The following is a 24546-nucleotide window of genomic DNA, read 5'->3' as shown; positions in this document are numbered from 1 at the left end:
GAGTGGAAGGAGGAAAACTCCACCCTCCGCTGCTACTGGATGTGTCGGCACGCACCACTGAAGGTTCTGCTGAATCCACCACCACTTTCATCTCCACCTACAACATTTTCACCCTTGTTGCCTATCATTTCGGAGTCTTCTTTCACCACTGATCACACCATTGTGTTCGTCTCTCTGTTTTAAGTTCAACAAACCAAACCCCATTGCCATCAGAGCCGTCACGCACCTCAACATGTCTGTTGCCTTCATCTCCCTCTTCATTATTTTCTAGATCCAATCTGGACTGCCCCTTTTGTATGCTAGATCAATAGTCCAGATTAAGGCCGCTTCTCCTAATTTGCGCCACCGGATCCGACCCACTTCCAGATCCGCGTGAAGGAGTACTATGTGTTCATAACAAGCAGCGGAAGAAAAGAAAGTAATCCTAAAGATCTATTTTGTGCTTAAATTTTATTCAAATAAACAATATATAAATCAGATCTAAATACCTGTGTATGCTAGTAAAAATTACTTTCTCCTACGATGGTATGAAAGCACTACGCGTATCCAGACCGAGACTAACATTTGCTGTCAACTCTTTGACCAATGGATATTTGATCTAAATTGAGAACCCTCTTACAACTCTTTGCACGCCATAAAATTCTTCTCCAAGAATTAGGCTCATATACGTTTATGTGTGTAGAGGTAAAAGAATAAAATTTTTGTGTTTTATTCTCATCTCTTTCCTCTACTCTTGTCATACATATATATAGTATGAGATTTGTTACTGATTTTAAATTTGAATCTCAATTCAAATTTGAATCATATCTTATTATTTTAAACTTGAATCTTTCAAATTTATGAATCATATCATAATTCAATTTGAAACAGAATCAGTTAGGATTTCATCCAAATTTATAATTCAAATTTAGAAATAGAATAACTAATTATTCTCAAATCTCATTTAATATTCTCAATTATCATACTATTATTATATTCGTGGTACTAGCAAAGAATATAATAATATTCCATTTGAATTAATATAATTATTTATTTGATCAAATCAAAATAATAATTAAATAATTCTACAGCAAGGATTAGAACACTCGTTAGTGTGTGTAACAACCTTGATTTTCGAGTATGCGAGATCTTTTCTGAAGACACAGATTTCTCCGAAAGATTAGTAAAGGGAACACCTCTTCTATATCATCAAGCATCTCAATCCTCATTGTCATTATGTCATCCTTAAGCTAGAACCTTTTCCGAGGCAAGCTCGATAACGCGGTCACGAAGAACCTAGTTTTTGAACCGTATCGGTTGGCAGATTTGATTCTGATTTTCATAAATAGTCTCTGTTTGACGAACCGGACTCGATTCATGAGAGGAGAGAGATAATAGTATAATATTATCATTATATTAGTATTAGAAAATGCTTGAATGATATTATAAGGTTACCTGGTCTGTTTTAGTTAAAAATAGAAAATCGGTTTAACCAGGTTTACGGTTTACTGGTGCAGCTTAGCACCAGCACTCTCTGATGACTTTAGCAATGCTAAGGCCTCATCATATATATTCTATTCTCATAATAAATATTTTACTAGTGTCATTTATGCTAGTAGCTTAGAAAATAATTTTTAGAGATGTTTTTACGAGTGTTCCGATACATCTAGTTTTAGTAGTTATACACCTGAGATATTTTAATATTATTTTAATCCACCTCCAAGCCAACCAATCACAACTCACCTTACACCCCCAAGACCTCCAAGGCTATCTCATTTCATCATTTTGGCCTAAAATAACGAGAGAAAAGAGAGAAACTTTCATGAACACTTAATCTTCAAAGCTTGATTTCTTCTGAACTAAAACTCAAATCAAAACTCCGATTTCACCAAAATGATCCTCTCTTCTTCCTCTACATAACCATGTAATTTATCAAGGATGGAAATAAGATGAGATGGCTGTTCCTTTCCCCTTTCAATTCGGTTTTCAAGGAAAACATGCTTAAACATGTGTTTTCTTGATGTTCTTCCTTAGATCTCTTGCTTAGCTTGACTTGTGGGCCAAAGATCTTTGATTTCCTGCACGTTTAAGGTGAGGATAACCTTCCTAAGATGCTGCTGAAGTTCGTTTAGTTGATGGTTTAGAGTTTTAAAGTTGTTCTTAATGTGTTTTAGGAGGAAAAAGTGCTTTAAGAACACTTCAAAGAGTAACCAGATTTGTAGCAGCAAATCAAGGTAGGATTTGACAAAATAAATCTTGATTGATTGTGTTTGAGTTGTGTGATTATGATATGGTTTGTCTGTGCTTGAAATTGATGGTTTATATGAGTGATTCTTGTTGAAATTTTGGTAAAAATTTGATGAAATTTGATGATATTCAACTTTGAACTTATGTTCTTCATGGCTGCCAGAAAAACGAAATCCTAGGCCCTAAATTGGGGTTCAATTTTTGTTAAAATCATGTAGAAAAGATGGGGTTTTAGTGGCTGGGAATTTATCTTGAATTATGGTAAAAATCGGTTGCTGAAAAGACTGAAAAACGGGTAAAAATAGAGAAAGAATTTGAAGAATATACGAAGAACACGAAGAACACTTTGAGTGTGATGAAGAACATTGAAGAACATTTTTTAGATCTTAAAAAGGGCAAGGTTGTAATTATTTTGGTGTTTAAGGGGTTATTTGGTAGTTTCTAAAAGTTAGGGTGGTTAAAGTAGAAATATTAGAAGTTACCGGTGTAAAAAATAAATTTTAAAGGTTAAAAGTAAAAGTGGGGTAATTTTCAAAATATATTAATAAAATAATGCAGAAAAGGCAGTTTTCTGTAAAAGCTTTAGAAAGACAACTTAAGCGCAGAATCTCATAATTACCTTCATAAAACACTTAGGGAGTGGTAAAAACATATTAGTGAGGTAAAGATAAAGGAAAGACAAAAAGTTAAAGAAGAGATAAAAATCAAGGAAAAGTCTGTAAAGTAATAATGACAGAAAAACAGACAGAAATTAGTGAACGAACTAGGGCAACATAGTTAGTCCTTGAGTTGCGACTAGGGTTAGGTATTATATGAAAAGTTAAACTGTTTCAGTATAGACTTAATGAACCTATACTTGGGACATGTTAACTATTCATAGCGAAATTTACATAAGCTTTAAATACATACGTTAAACAGAGAAATCAGAGCAGAGTAACAGAGAACACAGTAACCAGAGAAAAGTAAAGAGATACAGAGAAAAGAGTAACTAGAGTAGAATAAAGGGATACATAGAAAACAGTAGTCTGATAAAAAGAAATGGTTTGAGTTAAGATGTTGTAAAAGTAAAAGCTGTAAAGTTTGTATAGTATGATTGAACAGAGAAAGAAAGAAGTACTGCATAAGAATGTGAAAGTGATGATGAATAATGAGAATGATAATGAATGATGATAATGAGAAAAAAGTAATATAACAAAGAGAATAGAGGAAAAGAGTGTAAAAATAAAGAGTTAACCCTTGTGGCATGACATCCTATTGTATGTTTATCTGATGCTTTTCCATTGGCCCTAGAGGTCCTGTGGGCCCAAGTTCACCTACAGTGAGTTGTTATTCCTGTAGGCCGAAGTTCACCTGCAGCGAATATCAATTGTGTATCTCAGGGTGTTGCTCCTGTAGGCCGAAGTTCACCTACAGAGAGTTGTGATACCTGTAAGCCGAAGTTTACTTACAGGGGTGCCATCTCTGTAAGCCAAAGTTCACTTACAGAGGTGCCATTTCTGTAAGTCGAAGTTCACTTACAGAGGTGCTATTTCTGTAGGCCGAAGTTCACCTACAGAAAGTTGTTGTGTTGTGTTTATATTATTCCTGTAAGCCGAAGTTCACTTACAGAGGTGTTATTTCTGTAGGCCGAAGTTCACCTACAGAAAGTTGTTGTGTTGTGTTTAGACTATTCCTGTAAGCCGAAGTTCACTTACGGGAGTGCTATTTCTGTAGGCCGAAGTTCACCTACAGAAAATAAGCCATATCTAGGACTAGTTCCTAGGTAATGTCGGGCTGCAGGGTGTAAACCGACACGTGAGCTCATGGCCTGTATAGGACAGACATGCATCATACTTGGTTGCGCATTTCCTCTGTTATGATTGTTGTTTGAATGTATGCTTTCTTTGTTTTCATTCTATTCTCTGTGTCTGTGTTTTGTTTTCTTGTATTATTTTGTTTGTGTTTTGCTTTCTATTTTCTCTATTTATCTGTTTCTTCTGTCTACTGCTTCTCGGTATTCTGCTATTTATCTGCTAAATAACACGGAATTAATGAACTTAACTAATAACCCCGACCCTACTAAGAACTCCCCAGTTCTTACCCCTTCTCTCTCCCTTCCCCCTTCAGATGGAAGCATGGGTACCCTTCCGTAGTTCGTTGATGACGTTCCACCTGACTTGAGTTTTCGAAGACTTAGAACGTACTTTTCCTCGCTTTAGTAGTTTAGAGGGACTAGGTGAGTATAGAGTCTAGACTAGCCTGGGTGCTAGCTTAGGGACCTCTTGAACAGGTCAGGACCTGGGATGTTGTATGTATATATATGTATATAGTTATTATCTAGCTATATCTAGGGGTGTTCTAACTAACAGTCTATACTCTAATAAAGGCTGAGTCACCGAATGTTGTCAACTACTTGTGATGTATTTATGTGTGGTTGTTTATAATTGTTTTATCTGTTATTATTTGTGAATTGATTATAAATGATTTTGTTTATTAATTCAAACGTTTTCAAAAAAAAAAAAGTACCTCACTAACTAACTATGCTTTTAACAACGAATCAGGCTCATATAATAAATAATAGATAATAATTAGGGAGACAAGTTGGTAGCGCTCAGTTTCTAGTATGATCATGACGTACCAGAAATTGGGTCGTTACAGTGTGACCCATAGGTTCAATATTAAGCGGGTAGTAAATTAGTCATACTAAATTTACTAATCAAGGTTGGCGTCTAGCAACACTCCTTAACGACCCGATAGTATGAAGTAATATATTTTTACTAAGAATCCGAGAAGAAAGGTGGATAGATGGCCGAGGTGCTTGTGGTGATGTTGATGATGTTGGAATTGCCGGTTAGCTACCTTCCTAAGAGCTTGCTCCAGTCCTCTCTTGGTGAGCTTCTTGAAAAGGAGGAAAAGGGAGAAACATTAAGCTAAGAGAGAGATATGAAATTAATAAAGTGCAAGTGAGAAAGAATGCCAAATAAGAATAAGGTTTCTCAAGTACATGGTAGCTACAACATATAAGTGAGAAATCGACTAAAGCATTGAGGCATATCACTAGCACCCGATGCATGAGTCAAGAAAGCACATAAGTATAGGCCAAGAAAAGAGCAACTCAAGCATTAAAATCAATAAAGACGAACACATGCAAGAATGGTGAAGACATGAGAGAAGTATTAACTCAAACTACTCCAAAGCAATGAAGCACAAAAAGAATAATATGGAGTTAAATCACTAATTCATGCATGATGTTATAAGAATAGCAAGGTTAGAATGCACAAGGAATGCAAGTCTTATGAAAAAGAAGCAAAGAGTTGGAAGCATAAAACAAAAATTGAAGCAAAGGCTCATTGGTTTTTTTTTTTTTTTTCACAAGCACTTGGTGTGCATAGTACGAATCAACAAGCAAATTGATAAAACCTAGTATATATCACACTCAAAATAAAAGGCAACAATCATAGCATAAACAAGACAAAACAAAGTAAAAGGCACCAAGACAATCTATTAAATTCACAAAATTTGAGAGTGAAAATCCAACACCAATGAAAAAATAACAAGTTTAGAAAATAAAGAAGAAGAACTACTACGAATAGCAAGACTAAATGCAATTAATAAGAACAAATGTGATAAAATATTATAATCAAAAGAAAAGTAGAAAGAAGAGAAGTTGAGAAGTAAAACCTTGAAAGGAGGGGGGAGAAGAAATAGAAAAAAATGTAAGTAATAAAAGATGAGAAATGTGAAAAGAGAAGAGAGAAAGGGAAGAGAAAGAATGGGGTGAAAAGAAGAAAATAAGAAAAAGAAAGGAAGGAAGGGAGAGGAAGAAGCAAGAAAGACAGAAACAAGAGTAGAGTAGAGGTGAAGAAACAGGGCAGCGTACCAGTAGCTGAAGTTGCGAAAACGACGCGTACGCGTGGTCACGCATGCATGCGACAAACAGGGAAAGGAAGGTGACGCGTACGGGTCCGTCACGCGTGCGCGTGAGATGCAGAAAAAAGAACCCGACGCGTACGCGTCAGTCATGCATACGCGTGAGGGTGTATCGTGCCCCTCGCACGGTCCCAGCACAACTCACTATTTGGACCATGTGGTTCGCACAGCCCCAGCACAAAAAATTCACAATCCAGGATTGTAGGACCACGCGTACGCATGGGTTACGCGTAGGCGTGGGGGAGCTTGTGCGCCTCGCACCCACCAGCACGGTCCTGGCACAACTCTCTATCCAGGCCGTGTTGCTCGCACAATCTAAGCATGGTGTTTGCATCACCAAAATTTAGGCCTCGACGCGCACGTGTCGGTCACGCGTATGCGTGATAGTCCCTTTTTTTCAGAAATTAAGGCAAAGCAATTATGGCACATTTTTGGCATCTATGCAAGCAAAATACTACAATAATTCTTAAAATTGCATGGTAACAACCAACATTTCCAAATTAAACAAACTAACATAGATGAAAACTTCATGAAAAAACCATCATTCAAACATACCTAATCAAACTCAAAAGATTCGTACCATATCTAATCAAACATATCTAATCAAAGAGATGAAAACAAAATTAAAGAAAATATAAACAAGAAAGATCATACCATGGTGGAGTGTCTCCACCTAGCACTTTTGTTTAAAGTCCTTAAGTTGGACAATTGGGGATGCCCTTGCTATGGTGGCTTATACTTGAATTCTTCCTTGAATCCCCACCAATGTTTGTATTTCCAATAGCCTTCGGGATCCTAAATTATGCATACCATGCTTCCAATAAATCTCAAGCAAGTAATAAGACCCCAAGATTGATGATTGTTGATGTGTATTCCGGGGTCCCATACCTTGTTTGTTAACACCCTTTCTTCTTGATCTTCATACTTCTATTCGGGTGATAAAATTCTTGAATTCTCCTTCGAACTCCTAATCCTCATCCTAAATCCATTGAATTGAGCTTCACTCCACCATCAGACCCCAAAATTTGAGCTTCCATCTACTATGCACCTTGATTCTCGTTGCCAACCAATATCCAACTCTTTCTTACTTTCTAACCCATAAAGAGCTCTAAGTCGATCATTCGTTTCTAACAAAGCATATTGATATGGGCCAAGGAAATTAAAGGATGAGATGATTACCCACTCAATTTGTAATATGGATGGTGACTTAGCAAGGAAGATATCCAATGGCCTAGGAAATGCAAGCTTCACTCCTTTTGAGTCCTCCTTGATAACTTCCACTTCTTGACAACTTTCTTCATTTTCTACTTGTTTGTTAACTTCTTCCAACTCTTCTTCATTGATCAAAAAATGTATTGGGGGTTGTGCACATTCCTCCTCAACTTTGGTTTCACATCCAATGGAAGAAGCTTCAGCAAGATCACCAATGTCACTTGGTGTAGAGTTGTCTTCAATGATGGAACTTACCTCTTGCTCAACCTCCCCTAAATCTTCAACTATTTCTTCGTCTTCAGGGATCTCTACCTCCTCCACTTGTTGCAAGACATAATCCATCTCCTTGTTCTCAAATTGAGATTCTAAAATTTCCTTCATACTCCGCTCTTCGGTTGATTTTCCACATTCATCCGTGGAGATGCTTTGTTTGTGGAATGAATCCCATAAGTCCAAGTTGGCTTTAATTTTGGCAAGTTAGCCATGATAGCTTCATGCTTTTTTTGGGCTTCCTCTTGCTCCTTTTGAAGTATGATTGCTTGAAGCCGGTTCATTGCTTCCTTGAGATGATCCCTTGGTTCTTGTTTCACTTGGCTAATATAATTAGGATCATGTTGCTCTTGGATCAATGGATATGGGTATTCTTCCATGGAGGGTTGTGGTGGGAAGGAGAATTCATCATGTGATTGGAAGTTCTCATATATGGGAAGTGGTGGTCCAAGAGGGTTGTGGTGGTAATGATGTTGGAGTGGTGGTGGTTCAACGGGTGCTCATTCATAATGGTCACAAGGGTGTGCATAAGGAGAATATGGATTTGGATTGTGTGGAGGTAATTGGTGGAAATAGGATGTGGATTGAGAGTGAGGTGGTTGAGGACTATATTGAGAGTATGGTGCATGGAATGATGGTGGTTGAGTGGCATAGTCATGACAAGAACCACCATATCCATTGGGTTGATATGCACTATAGGAGGGGTTACAATCATAGTAACTTGGATGAGGAGGTTGCCATGATGGTTGCCCATATGGATGTGGCCCCCTTCTCAAGAATTCTTTCCTCCCATAATGTGAGCCATCATTAAAGTTTCCATTACCTACAACATAGTCATGACCATATCCAAAACCACAAGGATGAGAATTCATATAGAAAAGAGAAAATCAAAACAAAGAATATAAAAAAGCAAAGAAAAAGCAAACTCCTAAATACTAGCAAAACCTAGAAATAACCAAAAAGCAAGCTATTCACAATATTAACATATGTACAATAACCAACAATAAGCACACATTGCATTCCCCGACAATGGCGCCAAAAACTTGATAAGGGATAAATGTCGGTCTAGAATTTCTTAAAGGAATTTTGTTGCAGGCATAGTCTAAACCAACAATTAGCCTTCAATCAAAGTTTGAAAGGTTGTCACAATACAAATCAAAATAACCGGGAGTATTAATCTTGGGTCGTTCTCCCTAGGTATTGCAATCGAGTGCTCAATTATTGGCTATGAGGAAGATCGGGGGTGAGATAACAATTGACAAGAAATGTAAATAACAAGAAAGTAAATGGTAATTAACTAACAAAGGAAAGAAAATCAAATGGTAAAAAGATCTTGGCAAGGGTTGATGGTTAAGGATCACTATCCTTGTTACCAACCATAATATGATAATTACAAGGATCACTCTCACTTTGTCATCTCCAAAATTGGAGAAAAGTCAAGTGAGCTTAATTGATCCTAATCCATAAGTCCTAGTCACTCACTAATTAATTAGTAAAGAGTCAATGAAAACAAATTATCAATCACTTGGACATTAGTAACTCAAGGTCACCCAAGTTACCAACCCAAGCCAAGAATGGAAAAATCTAATCCATATCTAAAAGAAACTTTTCATCAAACACCTAGAGTGCAACAAAGTAAACTTCATACAATGCAAGAATTAATAAAAACCATAACTAACCCAAGAAAGAAATTAATAACAACAACGAAAGCAACCATCAAAAGACATGAAAACATAAAATTGCATAAAAAGGGAATTGAGATTAACAAAAGAGTTCATGAACTAAAATTGGTAACATAGAGGAATTAACAATAGAAGTAGATAAACTAGGATACTAGAACAATAAAAAGTGAAGAAAACTAAATTAAAACAAGATTGAAACCTAAGTCTAAAAAGAAATTAAACTAAGAAACCCTAAAATCTAGAGAGAAGAGAGAGCCTCTCTCTCTAGAATTCTCTAACTATCTAAAAAACTAGACTAATGAAATGTGTGTTCCCTCCTCCTTCACTCCCAGCCTATAATCTTTAGACTAGGATCGAAACTGGGATAGAAGGAGCTCTGAAATCGCCCCCAGTGTGTTCCCTTAAGTGAGGCACGTGCCGCTTGTCACGTGCATGCGTCAGCCATGCGTACGCGTGGGTCGACTGCTGCACCTGGTCACAGGTACGCGTCAGTCACGCATACGTGTCGGTACCAGCTTCTCAATTCCTCTATTTCTTGTGTTCCTTCCACTTTTGCATGCTTTCTTTCCATCCTCTAAGTCATTCCTGCCCTATAAACCCTGAAATCACTTAACACACGTATCACGGTATCGAATGGCAATAAGAGAGGATTAAGAATTAGCATTTTTAAGGCTAAAAAAACATGTTTTAAACCATGACACACAATTAGGAAGAAATCTTAAAAACATGCAATTTATATGAATAAGTGTGACAAAAGTTGACAAAATTCACTCAATTCAATCCAAAATAAACCATAAAATTGTGGTTTATCAATACTTTGTTGAGATTAGTGAAATCAACACACATGCTCCATTTACCATTGTATTTTTTTAACCATTACTATGTTGACCAGTCATGTTGTGAACCTGATTTCCTGTTGAAACCGGCCCTGATGAGCTTCTGTGTTTCTTCTAAGGACGCTTGCTTTTTCTCAAGGCCGAGGTTTTGTTTTTTTTAAGATATAGGTCGGGAAGATGGGTTGAGTGCCAAGTTGTGAGAGATGATTGAGGGATCAATCCCGGGAATATCAGCAGGGGTCCATACGAAAAGATCGGCATATTGTTGTAGGAATGATTGAATTGAACTTTTTTCCTTCTAGCTTAGAGTGTACTAACATAAGTAAACTTATTAGGATCATTAGTAAAATATACTTTTTGTAGTTCCACCATTGGTGTTGGTCACTCAAGGAACTCCGCTCTTGGGTCAAGGTCTGCAAGTGCTGGGAGTTCATCAGAATTATGGACATTGTTCACTATGGGTCAGTTTGGAAGTTTCAGACTGATGTTGTAACACTGACGAGCTTCACGATAGTCACTGTGGATAGTTGCAATAAGATCGTCCTGCCAAGGGAACTTAACACAGAGATGAATTGTAGAGATTATAGCGCCGAACTTATTTAAAAAAGGTCGGCCAAGTATTAAATTATAAGGGATAAAGCAATTGACAACTAAGTATTAAATGTCAGAAGTTTTAAATAATGGATGCTCATCGAGTGTGGTTTGGAACCACACAGATCTCAATACTAGGACACGTTCACCTGAGAATCCGACCAGGTCTCCAGTGGAGGGCTGGAGTATGTTATTGCTCAGCTTTATTTTTTGAAATGTAGAATATAACAGAACGTCTGCACTACTTCCTGGGTCTAGCAACACTTTGCGAACCAAAAGATCCCCCAGTTGGATAGAAATGACAACTGGGTCATCTAGATCTGTTGTGTTAGCATTGAAATTAGATGGTTAGAATGTCATTTATGGAAAATGAGGTGTGTGGGCTCCATTCATATTGCCTTCTACTGAGAGCATAGCTCCGTATGTGTGCTTTCTGGCCGAGCTTGTTGCTCCTGCACCTGCAAAACCTCCTGAAATACAGTTAATAATGCCTCGCGGTTGGTTAGGATGATTATGAGTTGCTTTGTCTTTATCTCGGGAAACTTCCCTGTGGATGTGTGGTCGGTAGAGGATGTGGCATGTTTTTGTATGTGTCCACTGATATATTTGTCTAGATGACCTTGCCGAGCTAGTCGCACTAACAGATCTTTAGCAATCATGGACTCATCAATAGTGTGTCCATGCTTTTGATGAAATGTGCAATATTTAGATTTATCCACATTCTTTGTGTCTTGATAATTTTCGGCCTTCCGGAGAGGTTTGATGAGCTTTGAATTTAGGATCTTGACGATCGATTTTTCTATCGGTAAAGAAATTTTATAAAAATAATCGCGTTGGTAGTATAGCTTCTAAACCAACAGAGAATCCTTTTGTACAAAAGTTTGGTTGTCACAAGTAACAAACCCAATAAAATTTATAACCGAAGTATTCAAACCTCGGGTCGTCTTCTCAAGGAATTGTAGGGAGGTATGATTTATTATTGGTTATGTAAAAAGGTATATTTTTGGGTTTTTGAAAAAAGGAGCAAGTAATTTAAATGACAATAAAAATAAATTAATAATAATAAAATCTCTTGGCAAGGTATAAGAAATTAAAGTCATATCCTAGTTATCCTTATCAGGTGTGATGAGAATTGGATTCTGCTCCCTCTGTAATTAACCCTTGCTAAACAAAAGAAAGTCAAGTGGACTAATTAATTTGATCCTCAAGTCCTAGTCAACTCCTATGGAAAGACTAGAGTTATTGGAGTACAAATTAACTAGCAGAGAATTCCAATTTCGATCGACAGCTGAGTTTGATAACTCAAGTGTTATTAATCACTTAACCAAAGCCAAAAGGGAAAAATATCTTAAATTAAATTAAAAGCATTCATAAATAAAATAAAGCAAAATCAAATCTGAAATACATCAAATAACATTAAATAGAATATTCAAATCTTGACATAAAAAGGTTCGTAAGCTAAATTGGAACATTAACAAGTAAAAGTATTAGAATAAATAAAAATAGAAGAGAAATATTAATTAAAGGAAAATATTGAACCTGGTATTGGAGTAATAAAAATAAAAGGAATCTTAATCCTAAAACCTAAGAGAGAGGAGAGAATCTTTCTCTCTAAAAACTACATCTCAACCTAAAAATTGTGAATATTGTATCTATCATTCGTTGCTATTTGATTCCTCCATTCTCTGGCTTATATTCTGTGTTTCTGACTTGGATTTGGGCCAAAAAAAGGGTCTAGAAATCGCTGGGGGCGTTTTCTGCAGATTCCTGTATGTGGCGTCTGTCACGCGTTCGCGTGGGTCACGTGTTCGCGTCATCTGGGAGTTTTCCTTGTCACGCATACGCGTCGGTCACGCGTACGCGTCATTTGTGTTCTGCTCAAGGCGCGCGTCCGCGTCATCCACGCGTTTGCGTCGATAGCTTTTCGTGCTAGGCACGCGTTCGCGTCGTCCATGCATTCGTGTCACTACCTTTTCTTCAAAACTCCATTTTTGTGCTTTCCTTCCATTTTTGTATGTTTCCTTTCTGTCCTCTAAGCCATTCCTGCCTTATGAGACCTGAAAATACTTAACACACAAGTCACGGCATCGAATGGTAATAAAAGGATAATTAAAATTAATATTTTTAAAGCATAGGAAACATGTTTTTCACATATATCACATAATAAGGAAGGAAAAGTAAAACCATGCAATTTACATGAATAAGTGGGTGAAGGATTGAATAAATCACTTAAATTGAGCACAAAATACATCATAAAATATGGGTTTATCAACCTCTCCACACTTAAACAATAGCATGTCCTCATGCTAAATCCAAGAGAAAGGGTAAAGTTAGAATGGTGGAATCTTATGCAATGCAATCTATTCTAAATGCAAGCTACCTACATGAATCATGCAATTTTAATTGATATCCACCTATATATATAAAGCTTACATGTGGTTAATTTGTTTCATATTTTCAAGGAATCATATATGCATAGCCAAACCTAGATCATGTTAAAGCACTTTCACAATTGAGTTGGGTAAAAATATTTCACAAACTTGCAAGACAATTAACAATTAAATCTGAATATATGGAGATGCGCTATTGAACCCTCACTGGATTTTGTGTTTACTCTCTAGTCACTCAGTGTTTATTAGGTTAATCACTCTATTCTTTTTCTATCCTTGCTTTCTAAAGCTTTGTTCTTCATCTAACCAATCAACAAATATTGAATACAGACATACAAAAATCATGAGATCTTTCTCAAGGTTGTAATGGAGTAAGGTAAGGGTAAGGGTATATATAAGGCTAAGTGAGCTAACAAAGTGAATCCTTGATTAGTCTAAAATCTCACCTAACATATAAATTAAGATGCTTTACCTAGCTACCCAAATTTTTCCATTTTATTACATACTCATGTACTAACTTTACCTTGATTTTCACCTTATGTGCATTGATTTCTTCAATAAGCTTATTATTGGGGTAATTTTGTCCCCTTATTTATTTAACTAAAAGGATTTTTTTGATACATAAACAGAACATATATCAATGCACATGGTGTTTTTAATTTAAATTTGTTTCATATGAGCATGCTCCCAAAATTCTTATTACTTTATTGAATTAATCCTTTCCTATCAACCCATGTTTCCATGTTTTCCCACACTTAGTGTGTATCACAATTTCTATCTTAAGCTAACCAAGGATTCAACTTGGAATTTTTAATTTGTTTTTCTGCTTAAGGCTAGTAATGTGGTCATAGAATAAGAGGGGATTTAAAAGGCTCAAGGGGGCTAACAAGGGTGATGTAAAAGGTAAGCTTATTTGGGATAAGTGAGGAAAAATTCAAATGATGGCCTCAATCATCTCTTGGTATGTATCTATATTCTATATTGGATAAATAGATTGAAACAAAGTAAAGATCACCAGAATAAAAAAGAAGGGCGAACACACAAGAATGAAATAATTATGGTTAAATAATATAACCATACAATTAAGCTCAAAAACTCACAGGTTGTGTATTTTTTGGCTCAAAAACCATATATCAGTTATGTATGTCATGCAAGTAGAAATCAAGAGTTCTCATTATTCTCAATGTGAATCTGAGGGTGGCTCTTAAAATCTTAGTGTTCTTCCTTGAAAAATGTTGTGTAAATTAACCAACATTTATTGCTATATATATACAGTGTGTGGATTGTTGTGATTCTGTTATACTAAAGTTTCTAGTTTACTTTTTTTTATTTTCGATTAATCCAAATTATCATATATTAAAAGGGTAAACTAAACTAATTAATCTATATGTTCTATATCACAACTTAATAACTAAAATTGCAACTAGACTAAACTAAATATCTAATATATAGACTAAAGTGCAAAATGCGGAAATACAGTAAAAATACAGCAAAAGAAAAGTGTGCAAGTACTGAAAGATAAAAATAAATCCAAAAATATAGAAAAATAAGCAAAATAGGATAAAAAGAGTCTGAAAAGTGGTTCACCAAAATAAAGTACGCCAGAGATGGCGACCTCCCCACACTTAAATAATAGCATCGTCCTCGATGCTCACTCAAGCTGGGTGTGAGAAGTGTCATCTCCGGAAGGATGGGCAGTGGGTGTCTCTATGGTGGTCTGAGGCTCTGTAGTCTAAGGTAGTGGCTGAGGATCTGCCTGCTGAAGTGGAGGCTCTGACTGTAGAGAAATCTCTGGGTCTGTGGGCTGTATCTGCTGTGGCTCCTCATGCTGTGGCGTAGCCTGCTCCGGTCCTGCCTGCTCAGCCTCTCTCTGTGCAGTCTCCTCGTGATCGTCTGCCTCTGCATCAGATGTCTCAGAAGAGGTGTCAGGCTCGGAGGGAATGTCGCCGCCGGATCGGATCATGAACTTTAAGTGCTCATAGCGTCACTTGCTGCGACGCTCCATACAATCCAGGCGTGCGAAGAGTCGGTGCACGAGATGATAAATGGGCTCGGGAGCAGCTGGAGGTGCTGTGGTGGTAGCTGGGGCAGTCGATGCTGAAGGGCAGCAGAGGATGTGGCTGCCTCACCGAAGGCAGTAAAGAATGGAGGTCTGTAGCCCAAAGCCTGAAACTTCCTGCTGTGAGGGATGATCTTCTTGCAGTCCGCGGCGGTTTGCTTTTCATTTGCCAGCTCCCAGGGCACCTCAGCTCGGCGGCCGAGCTGAGTGATCAAGTATGGAAAAGGAAGGGTGCCTCTGCTATGGACTCTGGCCATGTAATACCGGATAAAGCGGGACAGATATAAGTCCTTTCCCTCCATCACACACCAGATGAGGGTAATCATAGCAGCTGGGAGCTCTGTCTCATGAGTGCTTGGCATCACGTAGTTACTCAGAATTTGATGCCAAAGCCGAGCCTCATCATTCAGATAGATAAGCTTGATTCCCTTAGGCATCACTGTATTCTTTTCCATGACCCATGGGATAGTAGGATCAAGGGCTATTCTCTGCTTGACTGCATCCTAGTCAAATCTCATGAATCTCATATCCTCTTCAGCCTTTTGGTACCCATCCGGCTGATCTGACTTAGGCTGAAGCTGGAGGATATCCTCAATGGCTTCCTCAGTAACTAGAATTTGCTTCCCTCTGAGTTGGACTGCATCCAGGGTCGTTTTGAAATAGTTATAGTAGAATTCTCGGACCCAGGATGAGTTAACTTCAGTCAAGTTCCTTTCCAAGAAGAACCAGCCTCTCTGTTTTATCTGATCTGAGGTGTATTGTTGTAGTTCTTCTGGAAGTTTGAGTGTTCTTTCCAGGTATAGGTTCCTGGAAGTGGCAAAAACTGGATACTTTAGCTCACAGCATCTGTTTGCAAATTTGACTTGATCTGTGGCAGTGAGGAGCTGGTCGGCCTTTTCCTGCGGGGTAAAGTTCTTTTCCCGCTAGGAATCGTCGTGAAGGATATCCAGGATAGAGGTAGAAGATTCTCCTCTTTTCCGTTTGCCTGTAGTTGCCTTGCCTTTTCCCTTACTTTTGGGATCAGACATCCTGAAAAGTAGAAGTAGCAGGATATAATTGAAGAACTAAAGCAGGAAAATAAGTAAGCAAGTAGGTTTTTGTCAATGTAAGCATAAAGGCAAAAGAGCAATAGAAGCAGGAAATGAGTTAAATATATGTACATTTTGGATTGTATTCGAGTTAAAAGTCTGAGAGGAAAAATCACAATCTAAAATATAATAGAAGTGGAATTCAAGTTAATTAGGAAAAACAGTAATCATGCCTTGAGTTAGAAAGTTAAAGTAGTTAGGTAAAAGCCAAAAAGAGAAGTTAGAAAGTTAAACTGGTTAGGAGTTAAAAAGGAAGTTAGAGTGAGTGGCATGAGAATGGTTTCCTAGTTACCAAGAAATTCACAAACTTAAAGAACAATCAACTCATATTCAAGCAAGGATTGCAGTTTATTGATAAAGTAAGTGTAAAAGGAAAGTTAAGTGAACTAATTAATTTGATCCTCAAGTCCTAGTCAACTCCTATGCAAAGACTAGAGTTATTGGAGTACAAATTAACCAGCAGAGAATTCCAATTTCGATCGACAGCTGAGTTTGATAACTCAAGTGTTATTAATCACTTAACCAAAGCCAAAAGGGGAAAATATCTTAAATTAAATTAAAAGCATTCATAAATAAAATAAAGCAAAATCAAATCTGAAATACCTCAAATAACATTAAATAGAATATTCAAATCTTGACATAAAAAGGTTCGTAAGCTAAATTGGAATATTAACAAGTAAAAGCATTGTAATAAATAAAAATAGAAGAGAAATATTAATTAAAGGAAAATATTGAACCTGGTATTGGAGTAATAAAAATAAAAGGAATCCTAATCCTAAAACCTAAGAGAGAGGAGAGAACCTCTCTCTCTAAAAACTACATCTCAACCTAAAAATTGTGAATATTGTATCTATCATTTGTTGTTATTTGATTCCTCTATTCTCTGGTTTATATTCTGTGTTTCTGACTTGGATTTGGGCAAAAAAAAAGGGTCCAAAAATTGCTGGGGCATTTTCTGCAGATTCCTATACGTGGCGTCTGTCACGCGTTCGCGTCATCTAGGAGTTTTCCTTGTCACGCATACGCGTCGGTCACGCGTACGCGTCATTTGCGTTCTGCTCAAGGCGCGCGTCCGTCTCATCCACGCGTTCACGTCGATAGCTTTTTGTGCTAGGCACGCATTCGCATCGTCCATGCGTTCGCGTCGCTGCCTTTTCTTCAAAACTCCATTTTTGTGCTTTCCTTCCATTTTTGTATGTTTCCTTTCTGTCCTCTAAGCCATTCCTGCCTTATGAGACCTGAAAATACTTAACACACAAATCACAGCATCAAATGGTAATAAAGGGTAATTAAAATTAATATTTTTAAAGCATAGGAAACATATTTTTCACATATATCACATAATAAGGAAGGAAAAGTAAAACCATGCAATTTACATGAATAAGTGGGTAAAAGATTGAATAAATCACTTAAATTGAGCATAAAATACATCATAAAATATGGGTTTATCAAATCTCTTTGATGATGTCGTCCTTTTTTGTATTAAACTGAGTATATGAATCATAACGAGGAGTTAGCTTAAAAGTCTTCTTGCTGTCTCGAGTTTTGACGTCGTCTTTGTTAAGGTGAGGTTTTTCTGATTTCCGAGCTTGGCGGAGCTTCTCAATCTCCATCTGGCCCTTGGCTTTCTCACGGAACTCAGCGAGTGTTTTCGACTTAGCAACCATGATTGCTTCTTGAAATTTTCCTGGTCGAAGTCTGCTCTTGATGGCATGTAAATGCACTTTGGAATGAAGATCTGGTATTGTGATGGCGACCTTTGTAAAACGGGAGATATAGTCCTTCAAGATTTCGTTCTGACCTTGTTTGATTGTATTCAGGTAGTTAGAATCATGTAGGTAGATTGAAGAAGCAGCAAAGTGATCTTTAAAAAGTTTTGCGAGTTCCTAAAAACGAGAAATAGAATCTACAGGCAAAGAACAAAACCAATCAAGTACAGGACCGTCTAAAAAGGTAGGAAAACAACGACATAAAATAGGGTCGGATGCACCATTTACTATCATTATAGATCGGAACTTCTTGACATGCTTCTTTAGGTTGCCTAACCCATCATAAGGGGTTAAGGTCGGCAACAGAGTGAACCTTTTAGGCATTTGAAAGTTCATGATATCAGCGGTGAATGGCCCAACAACATTGTCAGATTTGTTCTCTTCGTCAGTGTGCCGAGCTTCCTCGTGTTGCTGAGTTTCGAAAACATGCGTTGGATCAGAATCATGTTCCTCATCTTCAATGCGTTCGTTGCGATCATCATTATTTTCGATCCAAGCATTGGTCAACTCGGCTATTTTGTTTGCCATTCTTTGATTTTCCTCCGCCATACGCTAATTTGGTTGTTGCAGCTCGGTCACCATCCAAAGAAGTTTGGAGAGTGTTGGTGGAGGTTAATCAGCTATGAATGGATAAGGTAATTTTGAGGTCAAGAAAAGGGGTAGTAGAATTTTATTTCTCGGGCCCCACGAGGGACGCCAATTGTTCTTGCGTGGTTGGACTAGGTATGGCTCGTCTACTTTGATAGCCGACTCCGAGCTTTCTCTCTTGAGTTTGAGCTTGTTGTCTGAGTGTCTGAGCTTTTGGTCCAGAGATTGTGCCTTGATGTAGAAAGAACAAAGGGGAAGAGTACCTGCAATTCTGCAAAAGGTACTCCGATACTTAAGTCAGTTCAATGTATTCAGAAAATCATGTCTTGATAAGAACGTCTTACCTTCTTTATATGCGAGGCCAGTTTTGACAGTTGCATTTTCAGAATTTATTTTCATTGAAGAAGATTGGTATCATATCAGAACGTTAGGATATTTGTTTTATGTATGAAGCCGAATTATAATCGTTGGAGCTAATCATAATGCGCGAGGCGGAGTTATAACGCTCTGGGCGAGCTATAACGCCTGAGATCGAGTTATAACGTTTGAGTTTGTAACAGCCATATCAAAATATTTGTGGAGAATGCCAAGAGTTGCACATCCTTTTATAGCTGTTGGAAATTTGTCTTACTGTATCTTGTTTACACTATAAACATTATAATTTAACACGTATCTCGTTTATAGTATAAACGAGATAAGCTTGCACATATCTCGTTTACAGATACACTGTAAATGAGATATACATGTGTCACGCGTGCGTACTGTCTTATCTCGTTCTGTAAATGAGATACGTACAAACTTATCACATTTACATTGTAAATGAGATAAATAATCCTACATATTTTCATAATAATTTTTAAAATCATTTATTTTAGTAAATAAAATATTTATTTAATTTATTTAAATAAAAAATCCAGGAATTCCAAGAAACTAGACATTATGTCACCAATAATTTGCTACCTTGCTTAGTTGCAAGTTACAATGATCGTATCGTAGAAGATTTTGGTAGAGCCAAAAATGCAAATTTAGAAACATTGAAATAAATATCAAGTTTGCACGTTAAAAACATGATATATATATATATATATAGTTAAGAAATTTTTGTATCGAATGTTTTTATCTTTAAAAAAATTGTATTGTATTGAGGTCTTTTAATTTTAAAAAAATAACACATATAAATATTTTTATTATACTTTTAAAAATTTACTTGTTTAAATAAAAATAACAAATTACGTTTATAAAATTAAAGAATTTCTATATAATAATATTTTAAAATAAATACAGTTTTAATTTTTAAGATTTTTTTAATTAATATTTTTAAGACATATAAATACATACATAAATACTTAGAAAAACAAAAGAAAAAAAATACACAAATTATTTAAAAAAATTCTACAGTATAAATAGATGTAAATATCTATCTATAGGTTTGGATATTATGTAGCTGTAATATTTAATTATCATATGGCCTAATTGGTTACTGTATTTTTAAAAAGGCAATGCTACGGTGATGAAAGGAATAATTTTCTTATTTGCTGAAGAAACATGGAGAAACAGCCTGATGAACACGTATTAAATGGTTCCGAAAAGAATGGCAATCCTGACTAGAAGCAGAAGTTGCAGAGTGTGACAGAGAAAAGAGAATTATAATATAAGTATTAGTTTGTTTTAATTATTATGATTAAATATTTCGGGTTTTCTATTTTGAGCCTAGTAATATTTTTTGCAGTTGGATTATTTTTGCAAAATAAATAGATTGGGTTAGTGTTGTAATTCTTCTCCCTCTCTGGGCTTAGTCCCCGTTTAATAATAATAATAATAATAATAATAATAATAATAATAATAATAATAATAATAATAATATGTGAAAAAAAGTGTTGAAAGAGTTAGGATAACCCAGACTCTCTGTCAGTGTTAGGAGGGCGAAGGCTGACGACAGGAGACACTAAAAGGCTTGAGAAATCGAAGGGTACGAAGAGGAAGCAACGGGAGCAGGGCTGATTAGTGTCAGTACCATTTCCCCAGGTAAGCTTTTCCAACAGATCACATGTATTTAGTACATTGAAGATTATGCTTGGTTGTATGTTTATGCAAATGTGTGTTTGAGTTGTGAGGTTGAAGAAAGGTTAAAATTAGAGTCGGAGGGTTTTTGTTTACAAAAGACGATGCGATGAAAAATAAGAAAATTAAATTAATGCCACATTTTCTTTATTTGTAAGTGTTATTAGGGATTTGTTGGTAATGCATATAGTTTTTCATGTGAGAAATTTTCTTGACTTAATGACGAGTGATATTAATTTTTTAGAAATAAAAACAGCTTTTTCTTGCTGCTGCATGTTTGATTGTAAAAATTTTTAGCCTAAGTTGATGAGGGGTACAAGTGTAGCGTGCTTTATGCATATGTTGAAATGAAGTGATATTTAGGGTAATTGCACTCAATTCGTAGAGATGCAAGTATATCATGTATTGGTTTTGGTAAGTATTGCAAAAGTGTGGATAAGTGAGTATAGTGTGATGTTTTTCATCAAATATTATGTTTTACGATTTAGGTATTGTATTCGGAATTAATCAATCACACTGGTTACGAGAATTTTTGTTGTTGTCTTTGTGATTAGTAAATTTTATTATTTATTTTGCTGCAATTGTCATTCCAGGGTACTCCTAGTCGAATTTATTGAATTCATAAATTGATTGAAAATTTGTATGGCTGAAACTGGAGATGAAATGTTGGATGAACAAGCCGGTGACTATGGAGATGTGTTGCAGTTGAGTAAGGAAGACATAATGAGTAAGGCATTCCAAAGCGATGAAGCAGCATATGAATTTTATCGGAGGTATTAACGCGTAGGTCTTCAAGACAAGTTCTGTGCCAGTTTTCAGACAACATCCCAATGCGAAGGTAATAACGCATACGTAAAGAATTTTCTTAAGTAAATGCACAATCTTCTTGATATAGTTCAAAATTTGGAGTTGGTCGTGCGAGATTACCAAAATAACGAATTACTTGCACAATTTAGATCACTTCATGGGTCTCCAGTTATGACAACTTGTTTGGATCCTCTTGAAAAGTATGCTGTAGATCTATATACACGGGAGACCTTTGTCGATACAAAGAAAGAAATAGTGGGTGTCGGTGCAGTTAATTTTTTAGCCAAGATTAGATGTTCAATAATAATGGTGTACACATTGGAGGAATACGACCAACTGGGTAGAGAGATTGTTGTGTTGTATAATAGAGTTTCGAGGAAATTAGAGTGTCGATGTCATTTTTGGAACCAAAAGGGAATTCCTGTCGTCACATATTTTTTGTCATGAAGCATGAGCATTAGATTGTGATTCCTGAGATGTTCATTTTGAAAAGGTGGCACAAGAATGCAAAGTCATTGGATAAATATGCCGACATAACAGAAGTTGGTAGTGAGAGGGATTTCTTGTTGCATCATGGAGAACTTCATGCAGCCGCACAGTGGATGCTATATGTGGGAGCTAGGAGCCCATCGTTGTTCTCACATGTGCTTAACGGAATCCATACACTCTTACCGGAACTCGATAGTGGCCATGAACATGTCCATCAGAAGAAAGAAAAAGATACGGTTGAGATATATGACCCTGATGTGGTGAAGACCAAGGGTGCCCCTCATGTTTTGAGGCAGGTCAGAAAGAAGAGGCGCTGCACCCATTGCAAGAAAACAAGGCACACAAAACGGCACTACAATGCGGATCGTGCTGTTATTTCAAAAGTTGAAGACAACAAAGCTTTTGAAGCAACAAATTTAGGGTCAGAGGGGTCATCGCCAACGAAAAAGGTGAAAACGCCGCTTCTCATTTCTTATTGTGGCAAATACATTCATGTGTTTCAAACATTGTGAGAAGTTATTCTTCATGATGATCGCAGCACCCTGATTACCGCGCAGGTCTAATTCGACAAGGGCAACATGGGTGAACCTAAAGCTAATAAATTGGCTATACAGGCAGAGTTAGAGGAATCGAGTTGCAAGATTAGAATAAAAGATAAAATAGATGCTACAACTGGTGTTGTGAGACTTTGGAATGCGAGAGGAACATAAGAAGTAACACGGATGAGTTACTATGGATTGTTAAGTTTGTCCTGGTAAAAAATATGAGTTTGGCACTCATGTTCTAGTGGCACCGAATAAGAAATTCTTAAACTAAATGTGGTGATACAATTTACTTTACTTTGTGCAGCTGATGAGTCTGATAATTGATATTAATGCACAAATAGGTTCGAGGCTCTCAGCATAACTAGTAGCTTGAGACGGATTTCAATAGAGAATTCAGTTTCAAATATTATAACTGTACTTTATACATTGCCTTATCTGAAGTTTAAGACTCTCCCTACTGAGTATGTGATTGGTTGGGTGGTTTACTACCTAATTTAGTGTCAATGAAACGTTATTTTCTCCAGAATCCGTGAAAAAAAAGAAAACAAATTAACTCATTTATATGAAAAATTATTGAGTCCGGGTATTTTCTATAGGAATACATATAATTGATGAAGAAGTATACCTATTAAACTTGATGTATTTTGTGTTTGATGAAACTATACTTATCATCTTTGGAGACATTGAACAATAATAATTGTAATGAAAACAACAACAACAACAACAACAACAACAACAACAACAATAATAATAATAGTGTTGGGCTAAGTAACCTCTGAACCACGTTCTGCATTATTTTTTTGTTTTCAAACGGCTGTAACATCTCTCGTGACAACCTCGATTTGGTTTGAGGTAGTAGAATCCAACTCATGTAACATAATTGGTGGTCCTTTGAATTTGGATTTGTAACCACGATCATCATTAACACTGTGATATTTTAACTGGCCTTGTTATCTTTGCCTTGTTATTTTTGCAGTCTTAAATTTAAGTGGTTTAATTTTCACAAAGCAAACATAGTGTTTAGGTTGTTAACAAAAATTGTGCAATAAATTTTATTAATGGTAAAAATGACTGGATCAAATAAAAAATCTGGAATATCATGGGTCATTTTTTCCTTGTCTCGGCGTATTATATCTAATATTAAACTTGTTCATTCATTCGGACCTAGGATGTCCCATGGTGAATCATGTATTTGGCATGACCAAGTGTAATGAAGAAAAGATAGTGTAACATTTCATTTAGAACATTAGCATATTGAGGAACATTCACAGTCTGTCATACAACAATATTCTTGTGTGCATACAACAGAAACCACTATCAACAGAGCGAAAACTTTTTCACCGGCAACTATGGACACAAAATTTCTGCAACCCAGGATTCAATTGATGCGTTTAACGCAAGAAAAGTGTTAAACCAACAACTATAGACACAAGACATATCTTCAACCTAGATTGCACGTCATGCATCTCGTACAAAAAATGGAACACCGAATCTATGAACGTAGGAAATTTCAGCATCCCATACTTCAGTTGATGCATTTGAAAGAGTGTTCCAACACAAAAAAATGTTGTTATACGTTGTACATGACGTTTGGGGACTAACTGGTCCTGTAGGGCTACAATTCCTCTTTCTTGGTTTAACTCCTTTCATGTATGAACAAATCATATTCCTATCCCAAAATTTGGCGGCCTTCTATTAAACTTCTTTCGAAATTAGGTTATGGTCACCCATAACCAAATGAATAGCAATTGTCATTCTAGTGGTATCATTGATCTCCTGAAATGGGAACGCACAAGGGTAACACTTATAGCATCCTTGTGATGAAATGAACTTGAACCTAAATCAAGTAGAAGACACAATCTAACCATGAACCATTTGAGTTGCTAACCTGTAGGTTATACAATGCCCACAAATCATATTGGATCATCCACTGTGCAACCCAAACCCCGCAGTCCATGCTGCAAACACGAACCAATTATAATGATTAAAGTAAGAATGGTAATATGGTACAAGTCAACGAAGTA

General features: G+C 36.5%; 1 protein-coding gene and 1 pseudogene across 1 annotated transcript; one reads left to right on the top strand and one right to left on the bottom strand.

Moving 5' to 3' along the window:
- Positions 1-17711: 17711 nt before the first annotated feature.
- Positions 17712-19019, bottom strand: LOC148547722 (uncharacterized; annotated as a pseudogene).
- Positions 19020-21323: 2304 nt separating this feature from the next.
- LOC107612296 (uncharacterized) lies at positions 21324-22489 on the top strand. The gene is made up of 3 exons (XM_088495533.1): positions 21324-21454; positions 21638-21839; positions 21950-22489. Exons 1-3 carry the CDS (start codon positions 21324-21326, stop codon positions 22487-22489), a joined length of 873 nt encoding a protein of 290 aa, XP_088351659.1.
- Positions 22490-24546: the final 2057 nt, after the last annotated feature.

Source organism: Arachis ipaensis, chromosome B8 (genome assembly GCF_059453495.1).
Source record: "Arachis ipaensis isolate K30076 ecotype BB chromosome B8, ASM5945349v1, whole genome shotgun sequence".
Taxonomy (NCBI): domain Eukaryota; kingdom Viridiplantae; phylum Streptophyta; class Magnoliopsida; order Fabales; family Fabaceae; genus Arachis; species Arachis ipaensis.
Note: the sequence above shows the minus strand (reverse complement) of the source record. Positions and strands in the feature narration are given on the sequence as shown.